The sequence below is a fragment of the Rattus norvegicus genome, chromosome 5 (assembly GCF_036323735.1).
Source record: "Rattus norvegicus strain BN/NHsdMcwi chromosome 5, GRCr8, whole genome shotgun sequence".
NCBI classification, from domain to species: Eukaryota; Metazoa; Chordata; class Mammalia; order Rodentia; family Muridae; genus Rattus; species Rattus norvegicus.
In genome coordinates, this window is record NC_086023.1 from 77,546,753 (window position 1) to 77,566,059 (window position 19,307).

At 42.1% G+C, this 19,307-nt stretch overlaps 1 protein-coding gene across 1 annotated transcript in view; it reads right to left on the reverse strand.

Annotated features, from left to right (window-relative positions):
* Nucleotides 1-19,307, reverse strand: part of Txndc8 (thioredoxin domain containing 8) — a 36,150-nt gene that overhangs the window by 1,925 nt on the left and 14,918 nt on the right. Inside the window, exon 4 of the mRNA NM_001004092.3 lies at nt 19,220-19,285. Within this exon, the coding sequence (NP_001004092.1) occupies nt 19,220-19,285 (66 nt within the window). The remainder of the gene's footprint in view (nt 1-19,219; nt 19,286-19,307) is intronic.

The following is a 19,307-nucleotide window of genomic DNA, read 5'->3' on the forward strand; positions in this document are numbered from 1 at the left end:
TTTAGTCTCTGTTTTTCCCATGGGAGCTGGAAGGGCAAGCCATACAAGAGCAGTGGCTCCCACTTAACCTTCTTTTAGACTTTTATGTCCAAGGTCCTCCTAAGCCTTTATCTTTTCTTTTGCTACAGTGGAGCCAAATACAATTGGAGGTAAGAGTGAGACCATCTGAGCATCCACAGACAAGAGATGGTGTTTGCTGTCATGACCATCACCCTGTAATTCTAGGTGATCCTCTGGACTCCATTAGAAGATATTTCTCTTATCCTTTTGGAGATGTCTTCAGTGAATCATGCTGTGTCTGCTTATGTCAGCCCACTTCCTACTTCAAAGGACAGGGGGAACTCAAAAAGAAAGGTTGGGGGCCCCTCTAGAGAGAATTTTCTTACTGGGAAAAGCTGTCTCATAGTGGAATGGTACAAGTTATGGGGCACAAAAATTGGGGCACAGCTCTGGAGACAGGTTCATCGCATGATTATGGAGTTGTGAGGTTCCCACTCTACAACTAACAAGAAAAGCCAGGAGCACTAAGAACCATGGCTACTAAAGACTATACATGGACTGACCCTGGGCTCCACCCTCATAAGTAGCAATGAACAGCCTAGTAAGAGCACCAGTGGAAGGGGAAGCCCTGGGTCCTGTCAAGACTGAATCCCCAGTGAACGTGATTATTGGGGGGAGGGCGGTAATGGGGGGAGGATTGGGAGGGGAACACCCATGTAGAAGGGGAGGGGGAAGGGTTAGGGGGATGTTGGCCCGGAAACTGGGAAGGGGAATAACCATCCAAATGTAAATAAGAAATACTCAAGTTAATAAAGATGAAAAAAAAAAAAAAAGAACCATGGCTACTGTAGAGTCTGCCATCTTTCTAGAGATACACTGAATCTACCACAGGCGACTGTCACCCACTGTACCACATGAGATAGAATTTCAAAAATAACTTCTAAGTAAAAAGCTTAGAAAACTATTATGAGGGGACCATATTGTATAACCACACCCAGACACCATGCCCACTCTCTCACATTGTTACCCTATCTATGCTCAAAGGCAGCTTCAATTCTGCCATGAATTGCCTTTGCATATTTTTAAACTTTACAAGTGGAATTTGACTAACTCTATTCTATGTCTGACTTCCTTTGTTCAGTTCCATAATCATGGTTTGCTGAACCCCAGTCTGTAAGTGTCCCAGTGTCCCTTTGGATGAATATAACATAGTTTATCCACTTGGGCTATGAGGAATGATGCTGCTGGGAACATTCTTGTCTATGCATTTGTGGGAATGGGTCAACGGGAATTCATTATGAGATTAGACTTTAATAGAAGTCCTTTGCCTCTCTGTCTCTCTCTGTCCCCCCAGAAAGGATCTCATATAACCCAGGGTGGTCTTCATGGTACAATATACCCAGGATGACTGCGAACTGCTCTATGCACACCACACTCAGTCTATAACATGCTGGGGACTATTGCAAATGTGAATTGCTTTATGCACAACCGCACTTAGTCTACACTATACCAGGGACTAATGCAGGGCTGACTAGGTAAGCTTTCTACCAACTGAGCTACATCCGCAACCCCAGAAACTAACTGTTCCTGTGAAGGATGAACATTCCAGTTGCTCCATGTCCTGACAATATTTTGTATCACCATTCTGGTGACTTTAAGTGACATTACCATTGCTCCCCAATTGGTCACCTTTAACGTGAACTACAATCACATAACTTTCTCTGAATTCAGTTTTGTGCCTTTTATGCTCCTGCTACTCCCACGAATCCAAAGCCACAGATGTACTTATGAGATCCTTTCCAAGCTTTTTCAGTGTTTTCTTCCTCACCAAAGATCCAGTCTTCTAATGATGTCTCAGTTTTGTCTCCGCCACCTCACCACCATTCCTCACATGAACTCTGAACTCTAGGGACCCAGAGAGAATTCACTCGCTTACTTAAGACACACAGATTGAGGACCTCTTGTCTGAAGCACTTGACCATAAAGCACTTCAGATCTTGAAATATTTGAAAGTAAATAAGGAGTTATCTTGGGAATGAGACTCAAATCTAGCTTGGAGTTTGCTTGTGTTTCACATGCATCATCTATTCATAGTCTGACATCTGCTCTTGTCTCCTTTGTGGTGCTATGGTAAAACACTCCTACCAAAGGCAACTTAGAGGATGTTAGGGTTCATATCACCTCATTACTTCCAGATCACAACATGTCATTGAGGAGTCAGGCAGGAACTCAAGACAAGAACCTGGAATCAGGAACCATGGAGGAATGATGCTTCTTGGCTCAATCTCTGGATCACTCTCTGGTTCATGCTTAGCTTTAAGCAGCTGAGGACCACTGACTGAGGGATGATGTCACCAATGGAGGACTGGTTACTCCCACATTAATAATCACAACAGTTCCTCATAGCCATGCCCACACAGACTAACCTGACTTAGGCAGTTCCTCAGATTGACTCAATTGAGTCAAAGATGACTCTAGCTTGTGTCAAGTTGACAATTAAAGGTAACCAAGGCAGGAGTTTTATGCAATGCTTTCTATTTTTTTTTCTTAAAAGTCTGTGTATGTTGAAACACCAGTCTTACAGCATCATGCTGGTACAAAGTATCAGGTTTTGGAACATTTCTAACTTTGGATGTTTGGGTAAGAGATACCCATGTGGTATTCTTTTAGCACTTGCACTTACTGAGTATCTACAGTGAGCTAGACCATTGTGAACAAAATAGACAAAATCCCTTAGGAGCTAATGGGCTAATAATAATTCCATGCTATTGCTGTATAATCATGGAAATGATTCCAGATGCACACCCATGCTGTGCTAGAACTCTCTGCTTCTCGACATCTAGTCCCATCCCTCCCTGATGGTCATTTCCTGTACCCTTCTGAGACATTTTCTTCACTGTCCTATAGCATTATGAACTTTCCATTATGATGTAATTGGTCTTGTCATCAGTCTGCCCACTATGCTCAAGGACAGAGACTATAGTTTTCTTCATAATTTTAGTGACCAGTTTGGAGCTATCACATAAATTAGCTTTTATTAGAGGTTATTTTGGTCATTGAAATATGAATTCAAGACTCTGGGTAGTATTAAATTTCAGGAATTAAGTTCTTCCCCTCCCCTCTCTCTGATGATTAGTACTGTCAACTTGATAGAGTCTAGAATCACTTGGAGATGGGCTTGTGACCATGTTTGTGAGGATTATCTTGATTACATCAGTTGGGGTAGGAAGACCCATTCACTAGACATGGCACCATTTGCTGGGCTCCTGGACTGTGTAAGTGAAGAAAGAGACATGAGCAGCATGCAGTCTTCCACTTTTCTCTCATTCTGGGTGCAGATGGAGTGGGGCCAATTGCTGTTGCTGCCTTGATCTCCCTGCCATGATGGGCTATACCTTAAATTGTAAGCGGAAATGAATTCTCTCCTAAGTTGATTTAGTCAGGGTCCTTTATCACAGCATCAGGGAAGAAACTAGGCATCCTCCTTCTTACTTTCTTGCCAGCCTTTCCTTCCTCCCTTCCTTCCTTCCTTCCTCCCTTCCTTCCTTCCTCCCTTCCTTCCTTCCTTCCTTCCTCCCTCCCTTCCTCCCTTCCCTCCCTCCCTCCTTCCCTCCCTCCCTCTCTCTTTCCCTCCTCCCTCCCTTCTTTGTTATGCTGGAGAACTGAACCCAGGGCCCTCACACACCGAAGGCTGGACCTCTACCATCAAGCTGCATCCTCAGCACCATCTTCTTTCGTTGTATAGTTGACCAAAGACAGACACTACATTTGTGTATCCCCGTGTAGTGGACTTTGCATCTGGGAACTTAGTAAGCAGACTGAATATATGGGGAGAGGCCACTGATCAGAGCTTGTGCCACAAGTGGCCTTGCTAATGAGAGCTGTGCAATTGTCCTGGAATACTGCTGGGGACTGGGGGACAAGCAGTGCTTGCCTAGAACCCAGGCCTGTTGTCTCATAAACCTTTAATCTTCTTAGAGTCTTTATAACAACCAGTTCAATATAAATGCTGTATAAAGAGCTGTTACCCTGTATTTTTTAGGAATAGTAATAAAATAGGGAAGTTTGTACATTTTTCAGTATAACACATATTTCTGGTCTGATGTTGGTTGCATGCAAGAATGTGGAATCCACAAATATGTAAATTCAGCTATTAAGGCTTGTGAATTCTGAGTAAACTCCTTTTTAATTGTGTGCTGTGGTGTTGTGTTGCTGTGTTGTATCTCAAAGGCTTTCAATCAAAAGCATCAGGGAATGAATTTACAGGTCTCTTAATGCTGCCTTTATTTTAAAGTTTTCTTTACCCCTCACCCCTCTGCTTTGATATAGAGTCTCGCTATGCATTCCAGGCTACCCTTGAACTTGCAATTCTCCTTTCACTGTTAACCAAGTAATAGAACTACAGGTCTGCCACCACACCTAGCTAGGTCATTCTTCGTGCATTGCTGCTGTGCACTAGAAATAATTACAGCAAAAAAGAGAGAAGATTCTGTATTTTTGAAGCCAATGGGAAGAGGGAGGCTATGCAGGACTAAAGAACTACCCAAGCTCAACATTATTTAAAAATGTCCAAACTTTCCTTATGGACATTTTGAAACACACAAAAAATAGAATATTAAAGTGACTCTTTTCTGACTCATCTATCACATAGGTCTAACCAGAGGCAGTGTTTCTTCTGTGTCGAAGACATTCTGACATTTACATGAAGTCTATTGCTGCTACTAGGAAAATGCAATGTGCTTCTGACAAATGGACTTCTGAGAGTCAAAATTAGATTAATGATACATGCATAGGATGATTATAATAAATTGGCCCTAGCCAGTTGAGGTACAGTTTTGGTTGAGTGAACACCGAAGTTGTGTTTGGACCAGCTGCACGATTCAGACCGGGCTCATCAATTTCCCAGACATTTGTACTTAGAACAGTAGCAATCCCCAAAGTGCCAGCAATGGCACAGCCATAAGCAAAACAGCACCAACCGACATAAGACCTCCTTGGAGGATGACTGTAGAGTTGTTTGTGATACAATCTCCTCGTTTATAACAGCAGGAATAAAGGGGGAACACACCCTCACTTTAAAATGTGGCTCAGGTAGGACGACGGAAGAGGAAAGTTTAACCATAGCAGCTTTAAAAGCCGCCCCACCTGAGAGTGGGGACAACAGTAGATGCTGTTGATTCTACCTTGACGTCGCCTTCCTCTGACCCCATTCCACTTATCTCTCCAGAACCACTTACATCATGAGCACAGATTTGAACCCTGATGACTTTCCTATGCCCTAGGCAGACCTTGGCAATGGACATAGTCCAATTAAGATCTTTGGAGTTGAGCTGATACATCCAGAAGGCATCTGGAAGAGACACACTCGAATGCAAGATAAGGGTGACGAGCTGGAGCTGGCTCATGTCCCTCGACACTTAGCTTTATCGGATCGGATGGCATCCTTGAACTTGTTCTGACAGCGAGACAACAACAAAACTGATTTACTTCTGTTTCTTCCTGAAGCTGCTTCCCTGCCCTATGTCAACTTTTTTTCAGATAGCGCTCGTTTGGAGCTTGGTAGGAGTGTCAGATTTGCTGTGGAAATGCAAAAGCAGATGCTGAGTTACATAAACGAGGTGGGCATGGCTCTGCTCTGGTGTGAGTTTATCTATGAGTGACTGTGTATGATAACTATGAATCATACGCAGTCACCTTTAGCTGGAGCATATGAATTTTTAGTCTATGCCATCAAGCAGATGAAGCTGCTGCAGGATCAGGCCCTTAATACATTGTGGCTTACCACTGAAGGGGATGTGGTGTGATGTCAGAATCCATCTCAGGCCACACTGAGAATAGGAGAGGAACTGTGGCTACCAGAGATGAACTTCTTCCCATCACCGGGAATTGGGTAATGGGACTTTGTTCTGTGGGGTAAACTTAGCTTCCAGGGTTATTCTCTTCAATGGCATAGACCCACCCTCAAGTTTCCACTGGGAAAGCATGTTCGGATGCCCAGTGTTGGTTTTCTACAACCTTTGGCTTATCTCCATTCACACTCTTACCCACCCAAGTGCATAGTGAGTGTCTCTTAAGCCTAGTTGAAGGAATAAGCTTCTGTCTATCCTCTCTTTTTTGGGGGGCACTGATCAAGGGCACACCCAATACTTTCCCCTCAGTCCTTGTAGACATCGTGGGAAAGTGAGCCTCCTTTCCCTTCCTCAGACAGGTGAAAAGTCACCACTACCCTGACATCACTTTTAGGTCTTTTGAAAATCTGGACAGGTCCTCTTCACCTGTGCAGTCCTAGATCCTTTCTCGGGTGGGCCATTTCAATGTCTAGATTTTAAGAATTGTTGTGCCAGGGGTCCCAGCCATGAACTTTTATGAGTGCCACTTAGTGCCAGAAGTACTCATGATAAGGGTCCTACTTTGGTTATATAAGTGACTCCTTGTGAGAAAAGATCTAATGTCTGGTTGCTTGAGTCTTGCATGGCTCTGGGGCAATCTGTATTCCCTAACAAGAGAGGCCATCAACAGATCTTTCCAGAGTCCACTAATGAATATTTTGTTTCATATTCTTTGATGCAATAAATCTTGACTCTGAGTACAACTTGTTCCCAAGTCTTCATATTTCTCACAAATCAACAACCTTTAAGTGCTTCATCAACTCCCAGGATTGTGGATCTCCCAGTATGATGTCAGTGATTGATTGCTTTGGACTGGGAAATGGATGTGATCACACTTCGTGTTGAGTTGCTTTGTCTAAACACGCAAACTGGGAGTATGAATCTCGGTTTAGATAGCAATGAAAGCATTGTAGTAAGATGTGTATGTGATAAGCATTCTCACTCCTATCGAGCCCGCCTTAATCCCTGAGGCTTAAAAGGGTTATCACCAAACAGAATCCCTCAGCACATATGTGTGAAGATCACTTTTGGAAACAGAGTTCACACATCTGTGTCCTCTAACAAGAGAGGCCATCCAAAGGTCTTTCTGGAGCACACTGTTGGGAATTTTGTTTCCCAGTTGCTTTTATTGTATATTCTTTGATGCAGTAAATCTTAACTCTGAGTACAACTTGTTCCTGAGACTTCTCATTTCTCATAAACCACCAAATGAAACATAGTAGCCCAACAGCAAAATTCAGAGGAGATGAACAGGGCTGGGTTTAAAAATGTACAGAGTGGGAAACCCTCAGCAATCAAGATAAAGGACATTTATGAACTCACTATAAATGAAAATTAACTATTCAAAATACAAGGGCTGGAGAGATGGCTCAGTGGTTAAGAACACTGACTGCTTCTGAAGGTCCTAAGTTCAATTCCCAGCACCCACATGAGAGCCCACAACTGCTCAATCTTAGAGGCATGAAGTCCCTTAATATCATCTGCATAAGTGATACATGTAGGTATGTATGTATGTATGTATGTATGTATGTTCATTTTTTTCTAAAGAGAGTTTATAGCCTTTAGTGGGTTTTTAGGATGGTCCACACATCAAACTTTATGATCTATATATATACACATGCATATATAATATACATATATTCAAAATATATGATGGTATATAGTTTTACTTTCTATGATCTTAGTTTCCTAGGTAACCATGATCTGAAAAAGTTACATGGAATTCCTGAACTAAACAAAAGGCCTGAAATTACAAGCCACTTTGGGAAGCATGATGGCACCTCGTGCTTAAGGAGTGGGTAGTTCCTTCTGCCCACCCATTAAGCATTTAGTTGTCTCATCATCAGACCAATGTTCAAGTAACCCTTGCTTTAACTTAATAATAACCCCAAACTGTAAGAGTAATGATTGGTGGCCAAAGAGAAGCTATAAAAGACTTATTTTACACGAAAAGATAAAATTTCTTTACTAATAAGGAATGAAAATATTGTATAAGTTTCCAAGATCTACTACAGTAAGGAGGAGTATATGTATAACCTTGAGGGGTTGCTCATTAGTGTCTGTAGTTTCGAGCACCAACTGGTGGTCTTGGAATGAATTCTTTTTGGATAAAGGGTGACCAGTGCATGTACAATAGAGTACTGCAGTCATGATATTCTGGTTACAGAAACTAGAAAAGGTCTTCGTTGCTCCACTCACAAATTATCACAAGGAGGAGTATATTTACCAAAGCTAATCTTCCCGGAACATGATGTTCTTTAGAATCTAAAACTTGGATGCAAACACTAAGGAATATAGCAGAAAAGAACAATAACCCAACATGTTACCTGGAGTTTGCTGTACTTGTGTGTGCACACATGCAAGGTGCGTGTGTGTGTGTGTGCATGAGTGTGCGTGTGTATACACATTTGTACAGGTGTAGGTAGAGGTTAGAAGTCACTCCTCATGCTATCCACCCCCCCCCCTTTTGAGCTAACATCTCTTACAAGGTTGGGACACACTCATTGGGTTATCCTTGTTGGCAGCAATCCTCAAGATCCTCCTGCTTCTGTCTCTCCAGCCCTGGTATTTTAAACACACACTATCACGAATCTGGCTTTTCACATGTGACTTTTGGGGTCCAAATTCAGGTCTATATGCTTGTGTGATGAATTTTCTGACTGAGCCATCTCTCCACTCCATGACATCCGTTTCTTATAGCATCCCTGTCAACCAACTCTCCCCACCCCCATGCTCAGTTAATTATTCTCTTTACATCCCATTCACTGTCCCCACCTCCCAAAATCTTTTTCCCCATCTTCTCCTCCCTTTCTCCTCTAAGCAGTCCTGCCCCCCCTGGGAATACCCTTACCCTGGCACATCAAGTCTCTGTGAGACTAGGTGCTTCCTCTCCCACTGAGGCCACACAAAGCAGCCTAGTTGGTAGAACATATCCCATGGACAGGCAACAGCTTTTGGGATAGCCATCGCTCCATTTGTTTGGGACACACATGGAAACCAAACTGCACATCTGCTACATATGTGTGGTAGGCCTAGGCTCAGCCCATGTGTAATCTTTGCCAACAAACTTCTTATAGGAAAACTTCCAGCAGCCAGGGAAGGATTACTAAGTTCCCCAAGGCACTAAATATGGCTTCATGTGTTTTATTTCTTTTTTTAAAAAGTTTTGTGTTATTTACCATGTTTATGTGCTACGAATGGCCTGAGCAAGAACGAAGGCCAAGGAAAAGAGTAAAGCCTAAGGATGACGTAGTGTGGGAATGTCTATTTGAAAATGTTGGAGACTCCGTGGTAAGGCGGGGGGCATAGAATTTGAGCAGCAGAAGTAAGTCTGAGACGTTTGGCAACTATAGAACAAAAGGAGAATCCAAGCTCTTTCCGTTTGATGCAAAGACACACACTGTGTTCTCAAAGGAAGCAAACCTCCTGTGTTTTAGGGTAGTTTATATGACTTTATTCTTTATACTGAGAACCTTCAAAAGGCACAGTGCACAGAGGCTGTTTGCCAGACGTCTTACTGGAAACATAAAGACACTTCTTGAAATTGTACTTTAGCGTTAAAAAAAAATGGATAAATGGTACTTAATTTCTTCAATAAGTCAGTTTACAATTACATGTCCCAGATTCTGGACATGGCTTTAAGGACATGAATTTAATTTTTCTCTACTCTCAAGAAGACAGTTGATGCCAATGGAAGGCCTTCCTGCTTGTTTCTCTTCATAGAAAAATTTAAATGAATGCATTTTTCTGCCTCACCATCCCAATTGCCCCCCACTCTTGTAGTGAATCACAGACCACTGTGAGAAACTTGGGGAGAAAACTTCAGAAGGTTCATCGTGTAACTCTAGATGCAATGGGAGAAGTGGAGTCCCACGGAACTCTAAAGATCCGCTCAGACCCCGTTTTGAGATCTGAGTCAGAAGTAGTAGAGGATTTAGTGTTACTCCTTTTAGGGTCTCTGCATCCTTTCTTGGCTCTTGCTTTTGGCATGGAGGGTTTTTTCCCCCCATTTTGTTTTTGTTGCTATTTTTGGTTGTTTTAATATGATTACATATACTAAAAGGGTAGAAATAGATGCAGTCACACATTGTGGTAGAGATCGTTTCAAATTGTCTAGGTTTCAAAAGCGATCTTAGTTTTTATTTATGTGTCTCTCTGTGTGTCTCTGTGTATTTGTGTGATCGTACAGGCGTCTTCAGAGGCCAGAGGAAGGCGTTGGAGACAGGGCTGTGGGCAGTTGTGAGCCACAGAACACGAGTGCTAGGAACTGAATTCTAAACGGCCGAGCCATCTCTCTATCCCAACTGTTTTGTTTTTAAACTCCATAATCAGAATGCTATGCTAATAATGTTCAATGAAAACATCGATTCTTAAGGAAACTTCTTGGGACACGTCTATGTATATTATAATCAGGCTTCTCAGGTGGTCCTGGAACTAGAAGTTAGGGAGTTAGTAATATCATCAACTCAGTTAATTTTGTCTTCTGATAGCTGCCTATCAGCCACTTTAAATACATCTTTTAGTTGATTTCCTCACATTTCACATGCCCACTAGAAGTGCACAGGGCAACTCTTGTTCTCCAGGCCACTGTTGGGAGACAATGAAGCCATTAGGAGGTGGGGTCTAGTAGGAGGTCTTGAGGTCATTGGGGGTGTATTCTAGAAGAGAATCATAGGCTCCCTTTCTCTTCCTCTGTCTCAATTTATTAGGTTTTGGAGGGGGTGGAGGTTGTAATTGCTGCTAAAACACACCCACTTTATGAGAATGAAGTATCTATGGGAATCATTGATGCTTAAGTAGTGGATACAATCAGAGATTATCTATTTATTTATTATGTGCATGAGTGTTTGTGTGCACGTATGCTTGTGTACCATGTGCATGCTTAGTGCCTGGGAGGACCAGGAGAGGGTGTCAGACTCCCTAGAACTGGGGTTGCACATGTCTGCAAGTCACCATGTGTACTGGAAACTAAATCCACAGTCTGTGTAAGAGCAGCTAGTGCTCTAAACCTTTGGGCCTTCCCTACATCTCCAATAAACTCAGAGTTTAAAGGCACTAGTGTTCTTGGCTGGATTCTGCTTTCTTCTGCATGGTGGCTTCAATATCAGGTTCCACGTGGTGATAAACTGCTATAGTAGATGCTGTCCTGTATTTCTGAAGCTTAAAACTAACAGCCTCAATAGAAAATATGTTGACTTAGGTCCTTAAACCAAATTTTGGCATTGGTTCTGGTTTGATAGACTTGATTAAAAAGGGTCTATATCCGATGGGGGTAGAGTTGATCGGTTAAAACCCAGAGATGGAGCTTTGAGATTGAAGATAGGAAATAAGGTTCCTGATAGACAATGGAGTATGGATGCTGGGGGGAAGACCACTGAGCCTGAGGAAGATAGGTACCTAATGGAGGCGACATAGTCAAGGTATATGGATAGGACTGGTTTGGCAAGACCATGCTCTTATCTTTGAGTTGGCAGCAAAGATGACATAGACAGGCAATTAGACACCTAGGTGGGGCAAGCTGAGGTGACACATGCTAAATAGTTTCGTTTTCAACCAAAAGCCACGGGAAGGAGTAGGTAGCGTTTCAAAAGATATCTTAAATCTATTGCACAAATTATATTACAGCAAATACCAAGAGATAGATAAAAAAAAAATTAACAGCTGCTAGGTCAAGTAGATACCTTCATTTCCTCCTGTTCGACATGGTCTTTATAAAACCTAACGTGATTTTTTTTTTTATTAACTTGAGTATTTCTTATATACATTTCAAGTGTTATTCCCTTTCCCGTTTCCGGACAAACATCCCCCTCCCCCCTCCCCTTCCTTATGGGTGTTCCCCTCCCAACCCTCCCCCCATTGCCGCCCTCCCCCCATAGTCTAGTTCACTGGGGGTTCAGTCTTAGCAGGACCCAGGGCTTCCCCTTCCACTGGTGCTCTTACTAGGATATTCATTGCTACCTATGGGGTCAGAGTCCAGGGTCAGTCCATGTACAGTCTTTAGGTAGTGGCTTAGTCCCTGGAAGCTCTGGTTGCTTGATATTGTTGTACTTTTGGGGTCTCGAGCACCTTCAAGCTCTTCCAGTTCTTTCTCTGATTCCTTCAACGGGGGACCTATTCTCAGTTCAGTGGTTTGCTGCTGGCATTCGCCTCTGTATTTGCTGTATTCTGGCTGTGTCTCTCAGGAGCGATCTACATCCGGCTCCTGTCGGTCTGCACTTCTTTGCTTCATCCATCTTGTCTAATTGGGTGGCTGTATATGTATGGGCCACATGTGGGGCAGGCTCTGAATGGGTGTTCCTTCAGTCTCTGTTTTAATCTTTGCCTCTCCCTTCCCTGCCAAGGGTATTCTTTTTCCTCATTTAAAGAAGGAGTGAAGCATTCACATTTTGATCATCCGTCTTGAGTTTCGTTTGTTCTAGGGATCTAGGGTAATTCAAGCATTTGGGCTAATAGCCACTTATCAATGAGTGCATACCATGTATGTCTTTCTGTGATTGGGTTAGCTCACTCAGGATGATATTTTCCAGTTCCAACCATTTGCCTACGAATTTCATAAACTCGTTGTTTTTGATAGCTGAGTAATATTCCATTGTGTAGATGTACCACATTTTCTGTATCCATTCCTCTGTTGAAGGGGATCTGGGTTCTTTCCATTTTCTGGCTATTATAAATAAGGCTGCGATGAACATAGTGGAGCACGTGTCTCTTTTATATGTTGAGGCATCTTTTGGGTATATGCCCAAGAGAGGTATAGCTGGATCCTCAGGCAGTTCAATGTCCAATTTTCTGAGGAACCTCCAGACTGATTTCCAGAATGGTTTTACCAGTCTGCAATCCCACCAACAATGGAGGAGTGTTCCTCTTTCTCCACATCCTCGCCAGCATCTGCTGTCACCTGAGTTTTTGATCTTAGCCATTCTCACTGGTGTGAGGTGAAATCTCAGGGTTGTTTTGATTTGCATTTCCCTTATGACTAAAGATGTTGAACATTTCTTTAGGTGTTTCTCAGCCATTCGGCATTCCTCAGCTGTGAATTCTTTGTTTAGCTCTGAACCCCATTTTTTAATAGGGTTATTTGTCTCCCTGCAGTCTAACTTCTTGAGTTCTTTGTATATTTTGGATATAAGGCCTCTATCTGTTGTAGGATTGGTAAAGATCTTTTCCCAATCTGTTGGTTGCCGTTTTGTCCTAACCACAGTGTCCTTTGCCTTACAGAAGCTTTGCAGTTTTATGAGATCCCATTTGTCGATTTTTGATCTTAGAGCATAAGCCATTGGTGTTTTGTTCAGGAAATTTTTTCCAGTGCCCATGTGTTCCAGATGCTTCCCTAGTTTTTCTTCTATTAGTTTGAGTGTGTCTGGTTTGATGTGGAGGTCCTTGATCCACTTGGACTTAAGCTTTGTACAGGGTGATAAGGATGGATCAATCTGCATTCTTCTACATGTTGCCCTCCAGTTGAACCAGCACCATTTGCTGAAAATGCTATCTTTTTTCCATTGGATGGTTTTGGCTCCTTTGTCAAAAATCAAGTGACCATAGGTGTGTGGGTTCATTTCTGGGTCTTCAATTCTATTCCATTGGTCTATCTGTCTGTCTCTGTACCAATACCATGCAGTTTTTATCACTATTGCTCTGTAATACTGCTTGAGTTCAGGGATAGTGATTCCCCCTGAAGTCCTTTTATTGTTGAGGATAGCTTTAGCTATCCTGGGTTTTTTGTTATTTCAGATGAATTTGCAAATTGCTCTGTCTAACTCTTTGAAGAATTGGATTGGTATTTTGATGGGGATTGCATTGAATCTGTAGATTGCTTTTGGTAAAATGGCCATTTTTACTATATTAATCCTGCCAATCCATGAGCATGGGAGATCTTTCCATCTTCTGAGGTCTTCTTCAATTTCTTTCCTCAGTGTCTTGAAGTTCTTATTGTACAAATCTTTTACTTGCTTGGTTAAAGTCACACCGAGGTACTTTATATTATTTGGGTCTATTATGAAGGGTGTCGTTTCCCTAATTTCTTTCTCGGCTTGTTTCTCTTTTGTATAGAGGAAGGCAACTGATTTATTTGAGTTAATTTTATACCCAGCCACTTTGCTGAAGTTGTTTATCAGCTTTAGTAGTTCTCTGGTGGAACTTTTGGGATCACTTAAATATACTATCATGTCGTCTGCAAATAGTGATATTTTGACCTCTTCTTTTCCGATCTGTATCCCCTTGATCTCCTTTTGTTGTCTGATTGCTCTGGCTAGAACTTCAAGAACTATATTGAATAAGTAGGGAGAGAGTGGGCAGCCTTGTCTAGTCCCTGATTTTAGTGGGATTGCTTCAAGTTTCTCTCCATTTAGTTTAATGTTAGCAACTGGTTTGCTGTATATGGCTTTTACTATGTTTAGGTATGGGCCTTGAATTCCTATTCTTTCCAGGACTTTTATCATGAAGGGGTGTTGAATTTTGTCAAATGCTTTCTCAGCATCTAATGAAATGATCATGTGGTTCTGTTCTTTCAGTTTGTTTATATGATGGATCACGTTGATGGTTTTCCGTATATTAAACCATCCCTGCATGCCTGGGATGAAGCCTACTTGATCATGGTGGATGATTGTTTTGATGTGCTCTTGAATTCGGTTTGCCAGAATTTTATTGAGTATTTTTGCGTCGATATTCATAAGGGAAATTGGTCTGAAGTTCTCTTTCTTTGTTGGGTCTTTGTGTGGTTTAGGTATAAGAGTAATTGTGGCTTCGTAGAAGGAATTCGGTAGGGCTCCATCTGTTTCAATTTTGTGGAATAGTTTGGATAATATTGGTATGAGGTCTTCTATGTAGGTTTGATAGAATTCTGCACTAAACCCGTCTGGACCTGGGCTCTTTTTGGTTGGGAGACCTTTAATGACTGCTTCTATTTCCTTAGGAGTTATGGGGTTGTTTAACTGGTTTATCTGTTCCTGATTTAACTTCGATACCTGGTATCTGTCTAGGAAATTGTCCATTTCCTGAAGATTTTCAAGTTTTGTTGAGTATAGGTTTTTATAGTAAGATCTGATGATTTTTTGAATTTCCTCTGAATCTGTAGTTATGTCTCCCTTTTCATTTCTGATTTTGTTAATTTGGACGCACTCTCTGTGTCCTCTCGTTAGTCTGGCTAAGGGTTTATCTATCTTGTTTATTTTCTCAAAGAACCAACTTTTGGTTCTGTTGATTCTTTCTATGGTCCTTTTTGTTTCTACTTGGTTGATTTCAGCTCTGAGTTTGATTATTTCCTGCCTTCTACTCCTCCTGGGTGTATTTGCTTCTTTTTGTTCTAGAGCTTTTAGGTGTGCTGTCAAGCTGCTGACATATGCTCTTTCCTGTTTCTTTCTGCAGGCACTCAGCGCTATGAGTTTTCCTCTTAGCACAGCTTTCATTGTGTCCCATAAGTTTGGGTATGTTGTATCTTCATTTTCATTAAATTCTAAAAAGTTTTTAATTTCTTTCTTTATTTCTTCCTTGACCAGGTTATCATTGAGTAGAGCATTGTTCAATTTCCACGTATATGTGGGCATTCTTCCCTTATTGTTATTGAAGACCAGTTTTAGGCCGTGGTGGTCCGATAGCACGCATGGGATTATTTCTATCTTTCTGTACCTGTTGAGGCCCGTTTTTTGACCAATTATATGGTCAATTTTGGAGAAAGTACCATGAGGAGCTGAGAAGAAGGTATATCCTTTTGCTTTAGGATAGAATGTTCTATAAATATCCGTTAAGTCCATTTGGCTCATGACTTCTCTTAGTCTGTCGACATCACTGTTTAATTTCTGTTTCCATGATCTGTCCATTGATGAGAGTGGCGTGTTGAAATCTCCCACTATTATTGTGTGAGGTGCAATGTGTGTTTTGAGCTTTAGTAAGGTTCCTTTTACGTATGTAGGTGCCCTTGTATTTGGGGCATAGATTTTTAGGATTGAGAGTTCATGTTGGTGGATTTTTCCTTTGATGAATATGAAGTGTCCTTCCTTATCTTTTTTGATGACTTTTAGTTGGAAATTGATTTTATTTGATATTAGAATGGCTACTCCAGCTTGCTTCTTCTGACCATTTGCTTGGAAAGTTGTTTTCCAGCCTTTCACTCTGAGGTAGTGTCTGTCTTTGTCTCTGAGGTGTGTTTCCTGTAGGCAGCAGAATGCAGGGTCCTCGTTGTGTATCCAGTTTGTTAATCTATGTCTTTTTATTGGGGAGTTGAGGCCATTGATATTGAGAGATATTAAGGAATAGTGATTATTGCTTCCCGTTATATTCATATATGGAAGTGAGGTTATGTTTGTGTGCTTTCATTCTCTTTGTTTTGTTGCCAAGACGATTAGTTTCTTGCTTCTTCTAGGGTATAGCTTGCCTCCTTATGTTGGGCTTTACCATTTATTATCCTTTGTAGTGCTGGATTTGTAGAAAGATATTGTGTAAATTTGGTTTTGTCATGGAATATCTTGGTTTCTCCATCAATGTTAATTGAGAGTTTTGCTGGATACAGTAACCTGGGCTGGCATTTGTGTTCTCTTAGGGTCTGTATGACATCAGTCCAGGATCTTCTGGCCTTCATAGTTTCTGGCGAGAAGTCTGGTGTGATTCTGATAGGACTGCCTTTATATGTTACTTGACCTTTTTCCCTTACTGCTTTTAATATTCTTTCTTTATTTTGTGCGTTTGGTGTTTTGACAATTATGTGACGGGAGGTGTTTCTTTTCTGGTCCAATCTATTTGGAGTTCTGTAGGCTTCTTGTATGTCTATGGGTATCTCTTTTTTTAGGTTAGGGAAGTTTTCTTCTATGATTTTGTTGAAGACATTTACTGGTCCTTTGAGCTGGGAGTCTTCACTCTCTTCTATACCTATTATCCTTAGGTTTGATCTTCTCATTGAGTCCTGGATTTCCTGTATGTTTTGGACCAGTAGCTTTTTCCGCTTTACATTATCTTTGACAGTTGAGTCAATGATTTCTATGGAATCTTCTGCTCCTGAGATTCTCTCTTCCATCTCTTGTATTCTGTTGGTGAAGCTTGTATCTACAGCTCCTTGTCTCTTCTTTTGGTTTTCTATATCCAGGGTTGTTTCCATGTGTTCTTTCTTGATTGCTTCTATTTCCATTTTTAATTCCTTCAACTGTTTGATTGTGTTTTCCTGGAATTCTTTCAGGGATTTTTGCGTCTCCTCTCTATGGGCTTCTACTTGTTCTCTAAGGGAGTTCTTCACGTCTTTCTTGAAGTCCTCCAGCATCATGATCAAAAATGATTTTGAAACTAGATCTTGCTTTTCTGGTGTGTTTGGATATTCCATGTTTGTTTTGATGGGAGAATTGGGCTCCGATGGTGCCACGTAGTCTTGGTTTCTGTTGCTTGGGTTCCTGCGCTTGCCTCTCGCCATCAGATTATCTCTAGTGTTACTTTGTTCTGCTATTTCTGACAGTGGCTAGACTGTCCTATAAGCCTGTGTGTCAGGAGTGCTGTAGACCTGTTTTCCTCTCTTTCAGTCAGTTATGGGGACAGAGTGTTCTGCTTTCGGGCGTGTAGTTTTTCCTCTCTACAGGTCTTCAGCTGTTCCTGTGGGCCTGTGTCTTGAGTTCACCAGGCAGCTTTCTTGCAGCAGAAAATTTGGTCTTACCTGTGGTCCCGAGGCTCAAGTTCGCTCGTGGGGTGCTGCCCACGGGCTCTCTGCAGCGGCAGCAACCAGGAAGACCCGTGCCGCCCCTTCCGGGAGCTTCATTGCACCAGGGTTCCAGATTGTCTTTGGCTTTTTCCTCTGGCGTCTGAGATGTGTGTGCAGAGAGCAGTCTCTTCTGGTTTCCCAGGCTTGTCTGCCTCTCTGAAGGTTTAGCTCTCCCTCCCACGGGATTTGGGTGCAGAGAACTGTTTATCCGGTCTGTTTCCTTCAGGTTCCGGCGGTGTCTCAGGCAGGGGTCCTGCCGCTCCTGGGCCCTCCCCCACGGGAGCCCAGAAGCCTTATACAGTTTCCTCTTGGGCCAGGGATGTGGGCAGGGGTGAGCAGTGTTGGTGGTCTCTTCTGCTCTGCAGCCTCAGGAGTGCCCACCTGACCAGGCGGTTGGGTCTCTCTCTCTCACGGGGTCTCCCTAACGTGATTTTTAAACTTTGCAGTATTGGTCATAACATTTTGGTTGCATACTATTCCACAGAATAGACAGCCTACACTGCGCTGAGACGTTCTGCCGAAAGAGGCAACAGAATTGCTTCTATTGTCGATGTCAGAAATAATGCTAGAATTATTACATATCCAGTTATTGTCTTCCCTTGAGGCGATCCTATGGCATATGTTCCCAGGGATGAGATATTGGTGTGAAAGACAAGGCATATTTTGTGCCTCCTAACTTTGTTGCAAAATGCTATTTCATGAAGCTCATGTGACTATCAATGCCCCTACTCGTTCTGCAAACACTAACCTCATCACACGCCGAGCATGTTAGGCATTTTATACTACTGGTATCTTCAGAAGAACAGCTAGTAAACATACTAAACCATGAACGCCGGGACGGGTCTCATTCTGTAGTCATGGTCACATATTTAATGTTTGTAACAACCCCGTGAGGGAACGTTAGAATATTCTCTATCTTACAACTAGGGAACCAAAGATCTACAGAGACTAAGCAAGCCACTGAGGGCCCCATAGAACCAGGGTTTGGAACATTAAACCCAGGCTGTGCACAATGTCACGAGGCTGGATTGCTTTGTATAATCTTTGGTGACTGCTTCCCCACATCCTGTTAATGACTGTGCTTATTTGTGAGAATTCTATCATGCCCTTACAACAGGCTCTGCCCCCAGAGTAGAGGGAATAGTGGGATTTCATGATTTGGATGCCTCAGAAGGAGAGAGACTTAGTAAAAGTCTTGCATTTTCTTTACTTCTCACGACTGGGCAGTGTTTGAAACGTGTGTGTGTGTGTGTGTGTGTGTGTGTGTGTGTGTGTGTGTGTGTGAATGTGTATGTGTCAGTTTGCATATCTCTCTATGTGTATGTCTGTCTATGTGTGTGTGTGTCTGTGTGTGTTTTTTTGTGTGTGTGTCTGTGTGTATGTCTGTATGTGTGTGTCTCTGTGTATTTTTCTGTGTGTATGTGTCTATGTGTGTGTATGTGTCTGTGTGTGTATGTATATGTGTATATGTCTGTGTGTTATGTGTCTTTGTGTGTATTATGTCTGTGTCTGTGTGTGTATTTGTCTCTCTCTTTGTGTATTATGTCTATGTGTGTGTATCTCTCTCTCTCTCTCTCTCTCTCTGTGTGTGTGTGTGTGTGTGTATACCCTTGATTAGGTTTTTATTTTAGCTCCCTTGATGGCTTCCATGAAAACATACCTTTCGGGAGTGCTTGAACATCTGGAATGTGGGCACTACTTGGATGCTACAATGTTCAGTCAATTCCTGGGAAAGAAAAGAAGTGGTG